Source organism: Vigna umbellata, chromosome 4 (genome assembly GCF_029865625.1).
Source record: "Vigna umbellata cultivar VRB3 chromosome 4, Vumbellata_1.0, whole genome shotgun sequence".
In the NCBI taxonomy this organism is placed as follows: Eukaryota; Viridiplantae; Streptophyta; class Magnoliopsida; order Fabales; family Fabaceae; genus Vigna; species Vigna umbellata.
Window position 1 is genome coordinate 50,186,592 of NC_142168.1, and position 6,568 is coordinate 50,193,159.

The 6,568-nt window shown below is 30.3% G+C and overlaps 1 protein-coding gene and 1 pseudogene across 2 annotated transcripts; one reads left to right on the forward strand and one right to left on the reverse strand.

The window, feature by feature from the left end:
• Nucleotides 1-354: 354 nt before the first annotated feature.
• LOC148200482 (protein NUCLEAR FUSION DEFECTIVE 4-like) lies at nucleotides 355-2,957 on the reverse strand. Of its 2 annotated transcripts, XM_088112001.1 has the most exons (2): nucleotides 1,180-2,957; nucleotides 355-1,080 (listed from the first exon to the last, which is right to left on the reverse strand). In XM_088112001.1, exons 1-2 carry the CDS (start codon nucleotides 2,366-2,368, stop codon nucleotides 620-622), a joined length of 1,650 nt encoding a protein of 549 aa, XP_087968127.1. In that variant the 5' UTR covers nucleotides 2,369-2,957; the 3' UTR covers nucleotides 355-619. The 2 variants fall into 2 exon arrangements, with proteins under 2 accessions (XP_087968127.1, XP_087968126.1); XM_088112000.1 differs by having other exon boundaries at nucleotides 355-2,957.
• Nucleotides 2,958-4,441: 1,484 nt separating this feature from the next.
• Nucleotides 4,442-5,020, forward strand: LOC148200483 (uncharacterized; annotated as a pseudogene).
• The last annotated feature ends 1,548 nt before the right edge of the window (nucleotides 5,021-6,568 follow it).

Genomic DNA, 6,568 nt, shown 5'->3' on the forward strand with positions numbered 1-6,568 from the left:
GTCATTCAGTTTTAGTCACAGAGACAACTGTATCGATATGTTTTTAACGTCGTAAGCCAAAAAGACCATTTTGAACATTTTTTAACGAAATATGGGGTCTAACTGAACTTTTTTAAAAGGTAGGACGACTTTGAACAAAAACTCTAAAACTAGGAACAAATGATGTATTAAACTTTTTTTTATGGTGGAAACATAAAGTTGAAAAATAAAGGAAAAAAATGTAATTATGGAAGAAAAAAAATGTAATCACCTCACAACACTACAGTATATGAAAACAGAAATAAGATGCACTTAACAAATTTAAAACAGAGTATAAAAAACTCCCTAAGTTTAGGAATCAGTTGATGACTTAACTGAACTATTAAAAATATTAATTAAATTTCAATTATTAAAAAGCACGAATTTAACGTAAGTAACAATACCCACCTACCTGCTGTTTTTAAGGTTTTGAGTGTATTTTCTTCAGAAGAACCTGACATGCTGTTATATAAATTCTGAGAAAAACTTTTGCTTTATGAAATACAACACAAAACTTGCAATAAACAATTATATTGTGTACGATTCTCAAATTGCTTTGACAATTTCCTTGCCAAAGTCACTTTCATTTGTAGCTGCTGATTCAATCATGTTGTATCATACCTGCTTCAGTTTCATCAGTTTTAGCTTCTTTGTATTTCTTGTATAGGTCACTTCTGTAGAATCGTTTGGTCCTAAAGACCAAAATGAGTGACAGAAGTGCCCCAAACAAGCTAACTGCAGTGATTATAATGAATGCTAACTTGAAGCACTCCTCCCCATTGCAGTTCAGCTCCTCCCCTGGACTTGTCTTTTTCCCCATAGCTTCCATTTGCCTCATGGCTTCCCTGTCATACAGATACCCTACAACCCTCACACTGAGCAAGTATGACCCAATTGGACCTACCAGTGACCCTAAATTGTACAGTGTTGAATAATGTTTGAGGCCAAAAAGTTCAGATATAACAGAATACATTAATGGCCAATTAGCCCCATAGCAGAACCCAATAACAATTGAGGCTACATAGAGACCATTTGGGACATTGAAGGCAACTAAAAGATGACCTACACAAGATAACAAAAGCAATGATGTGAGCAAGAGAGGCCTAGGGACTCCATATTTGAGTATGATAAACTCTGAGACAACCCCTTGAACCACCTTACCTAAATAGATCCAAATGGATGTAAGAGAGACAAATGTGGTTATGGTATGAGAAGGATATCCTAATGAAATTCCAATTTGACTCAAGTTGTTTATCATTGTAACGTTGCTACCAAGTGAACATATAGTAGTTAATAAGAGAAGCACCATGTCAAGGCTAAATGTGGCTTGAAGTATTGTATGATCTTCACCTCTTGCTGGGGGGTTGAATATGTTTTCCCAAAAGGAGATTTCTGCTTGGGGAGCCTGGGAAGACTTCTCTTGATAAAGATTTTCTGTAGCTATGTTTGGATAGTTTTCCAGGAGCTTCTGACTATCTTCCCTATTGATGTTTTCAAGCTTACTCTTCCAAATCTTGTGTTCTTCCAAAATAACAACAGAAAGTGGAAGGATGAGCAGAAGAAGCATCAAAGTGGTAGTAATCTGATACTCAAACTGAGAGAAAGTGAAAAATTGTTGTACTAAAGTTACAAACATGAGGAACCCTGCAAGGACTAATGTCAGATAGAGGAACCTGTATAAAACTTTGGTGTCATTTGGCTGTTGAACACTCTTGTGGATTCTGATAACTGGAAGAAACAGAAAAACTGCAGCAATTGGTAGCCATGCCATGAGAAAAATGAGGAATTTGGAGTCATCTCCATACAAGGCATAGTATAGCTGAGTAATTATTACTGCACTTAAACCTGTATACCCAGTCAAAAGGCCTAAGACTACTCCTCTGCTGATAGGGAAGTTCTTTACACTGGTCACAAGAGCTCCAGTGTTAGTTGCACAATGAGAATTGGCTCCAATGAAAAGGTAGAAGCACATATGCCACACATGGGGCTTTGCAATTTTGCTGGTGACAACAAGCCAAATCATAAAATACCCAGCAAAGTTGAGAATCCCACCAATTGTTAAGATAAACCAAGGTGGTGTGACCTCATAGATTAGGCCCGCATGAATGCCTATGTTGGCTCCCAAATCCTGGAAGAAGCTTAATAGATTGAGAGTGGATTGATCATAACCAAGAACTAACTTGATATCTTGTGAGAATAGGCTAAACATGTAGCTTGCTCCTGACACTGACATCAACATAAATGATGAAAACATCATGAACCACCTCCCTGTAAGAAGTTGGAGTGAAAACCCTTTGATGCTTCCCCAACTAAGTTCATCACCTCTCCCATATGCTGTAGAGAATACCATTTTTCTCACTTCTTAAACAAGGTTTTCAATTACAAACAATCATATATACAACTCAAGACCCTTGGAAACCTTAAAGTTGCTGTCACAGAAATTGTAGTCAATGAAACTAATTTAAAACTAGAATTTTAGAGAATACTGATACCAAGAATCGTCGAGAAGATTCAATACTGATAAAACATAAATCTTATAGATTCATACCATTTATAACGCAAAATCTTTAAAGACAATAGATTTATAATTCTTTACATGATGTTCGTTTTTCTCATTTCTACTATATCTAGATATAGACTCCCACTTAGATATCCCTAAAGTTGCATAATAAGCAACAGATATAACTGGTAAGATGTTGACCCTCCACCAAACTGAACCAGAGGACATGAAAGTTTTAGCCTAAATGCAATTGCTAATCGTTTAGCCTTCAAAACTATTTGTGTTTTAATCTAAACGATACAAAAGCAGAAGAAAAATCTTGGAATCGTAATAATTTTGGAGCAATTATTGGAAATAATGGTGGGTGCTCACTTTCTTATCTGTTCTCAGAACAATGATTGCTGCTTGAGATAAGTATAGTCAACAAAAACTCGGCGCAATATCAGTAGTGAACTCTTATCACGTTAAAAACTAATAATCAATAAAGTACAAATAGATATGTTGGGATTGATGAAGTTCATAAGAATCATATTTTCAAGAATTACGTGTATTCCCTTTACATTAAAGAAAAAAAACCATTGCCAATTCAACTCCCCTAAAGTTTGGGATAATTTACAAGTTTCTTTAAGCATTCTTTAAATGAATTTTTCATTACTAACACATTTTTAAAAAAAATTTCCCTAGTAGAATAGTATATAATTTTAAAAGTTATTGTGCAAGTTTAAAAAATTTGCTGTAGGAAGATCTGAATTACGAATTGTAATTAGAAAGAGGTTGAATTCATAACTATTTTTGTTAAAGACAAAATGATCTAAGTAAACATTGTTTTGAAATTTAAGCAAATGCCTGAACGAAATAGTTTCTAGAGGTTTTGAATTGCCTAGGATAAAATATACTAAACACTATAACTTAACTATCTTAAATACTGTGAAGAACTTTAATAGAGCATCTAATCTAAAAATTGTTAAGGCTAAATCATCTAGAATAATCACTAAACGCTATATATTTAATATTATCCTAAACTATGTAAGTTACTTAAATAGACAATGTCTAAATAATAATACACGTATTATGTTTAAACGTTTAGATCGTCTAATGCTTTAAAGCATATACCTTCTAGTTCTTTATTTGTTGTGTTGTAGTTTCTTTTTCTATTCATATCACTATCTTTTTTCAAAATCAGATCATAAGAACATTTAGACTTTGTTCACTTGAATGGATTTGGGAGAGAGTGATTGAATGAATTTGAGAGGATTTGAAGGTAAATTTTTTGTTGTTTATCTGAGTGGATTTGGAGGTAAGTGAGAGTGGATTTGGAAGTAAATTAGTGTTGGATTTGATTGATGTGACAAATTTAAAAAAATTTCATGCTTTCCGCATGTCTTTTTCGTATAGACAACATAGTTACTCTATCAAGACGCAACATAGTTTTTGACTCAATACCATAAAAGCGACACTCTTAAAAGAAAGTCAAAAGCTTTGAATAACAGATCTTTTTCGAAGAAGTATATATAAAGAGGATTGTATCAAGAGAAGAGAATAAGAATTATTATGATTGAATACGCTAAAGTTGTCTCTTTCTTTACAAGTTTTCAAAATCATATTGTATTGATTTCAAATTCTCTATAAGAGAGTTACAAATTTTGTTCTTGTAATTATGCAAAAAGCTTTGTATTTTTTGTTAAGATATATGTAAATATATTTTGTTATTATATTTTAGGTAAGCATATATTTAGTTTATAATTAGTTTCCTAAATATATGTCTTATATTATTTGTTACCTAATTAGTTTTCTAAGATCATTGTATTTATTCCAAGTCATGAGATTAATTAGGAAAATATTCTTTTATGGTATAACATCTCTAGGACATTTTCGTTTCTTTTTCATTCTCATTCATCTATCTTATTTCTTCTTCTCACAACCATGACGGACAACAAGAGTTCTTTCCATCCAGCTCTTGCAATTTCCAATATATGGAAACATATCTCCATCACTCTTGAAATAGAGAATGTCCAATACGCTACATGGGTAGAACTTTTTAAAATTACCACATGTTCTCATAAGATCCTTCATCACATTCTACCAATGGCAAAGAGAAGGTACCTTGTGATTGAGGATGAAAAGAAATTATGGTCGACTCTTGATGCTACTGGTTTTATGCAACCATCTCCAATGACATGTTGCATACAACTATTGAACATGATGTCACGATCATGGATGTTTAGAATATGTTGCAAGATATTTTCCAAGACAACAAACATTCTCGTGTGGTAACTCTTGAGGCCGAATTCTCCAATACTAAGATGGAGAATTTTTCGAATTCGACATATTGTCAACGTCTCAAGTCCCTCGTTGATCAGTTGAAAAATGTTGGAACACAAGTGTCGGAGAGCCGCCTCGTCATTCAACTTGTTTATCTGAGCATTCATTAAATGAAATTTTCACCACAAATACATTTTTTAATTTTTTTTTTCAAGTAGAATACTATACATTTTAATAACACAAATAGCATAGATTATTGTGCAAGTTCATAAATAATCTATTTTAATGTACTTACTAAATATTTTTGCATTGATGAAATTGGTTTATAAATTAGTTATATAATTATATATGTTGGCAAGTAATTTATTAGCATTAAAACGTACATATTTTTGTGTTAATGTAGTTTATAATATATTCAAATAAAGTAATAATTTAGTCATTTGCGTTACCAAACACGTTTGATAATCTATAAGATCCTCCGACCTACCAAAGAGATCAATCTTTATTGACAGTTAATTTTTGTAATTTTTAAAACTATTTTACGTACAAGTTGTTAACATATTTAAAATTTTAAATTGTTCAAGCACGATCTATCATTGACCAAACTTTAGTTTTTCTCTAGATCTCTATAATTGAATTAGTTTAGTCTAAAATCAAACAAAAAAGTACTTTTTTTTTAAATAACTTATCTTATAATTGATATAAAACTCATCCTTCTACTCAACTACATATATAATAGACATAAAAAAAATAATGTTTGATTCAAACTCTATCATAAGTTATTATTATGATGTTGACCTTGTCACTTAAACAAACCCTAGAGTTCCATCTTCCCAAAGTGCAATGGAAGATCCTTCCATGTGCCTTCTGATCATACATCATTACAGGTAAGTTTTAATTATTGAATTTTATTATTAAGTTTTTAACAGTTAAATGTATTTGCCTTTAATTTTTTTTTCATGAAATTTGAAAAAAAAAAATGAATACAAGTATAAAAATAAAATAAAATTTAAATCTATTACTCCAGAGGGAATACCACAAATGCAGCTATTTATTCCCTTGCATTCTTATATTTTATTGATAATATATGGTTTATGCTTGACGTTATCAGTTTATCTATAAAAGAATTACAATTTGTATTCAGCCTATAAATATATCAGTTCTTTAATATTATAAATTAATGATAAAATAATAATTTTTATTATGGAGTCAGATTAATCATTTAAATTACAATTTATTAAAACTTAATAACATAATATAATTATATTATTTTCTAAACATTTAAGAAATAAATCAAAACTTTCTTTTTATTTAAAAATAAAATTAAAAATATTTCACACATTCGAAAATAATTTACGCCTACACGCTAATTTTTGGTTCTATTTGATAGTTTCAAATAATTTAGTCTATTAAAATATGATTTATTATGTTTTATTATGCTTTTACTATTTTTCCACCAATATGTTGTTAACATTAAAATAAATAATTATTTTAATGATGCAATCCCCTCACAATCCTATATCGTATTTCAAAATATATAAAAAATGTATATATATATATATATATATATATAAATGCAATTTTTTACAGAAATAGTCCTAAATAAAACCTCAATTCCTTTCACGACACAACTATTTAAATTATTGAAATAAATTTTTAATAGAATAAGACAGTTTTAATTAACAAACTTCGGCAATTTACGTTCATTTAAAAATCATCATACCACAATTACACATGAATTTATACATAAAAAATATTAATTGAAGTCTTTCTATTAAATACATCCCA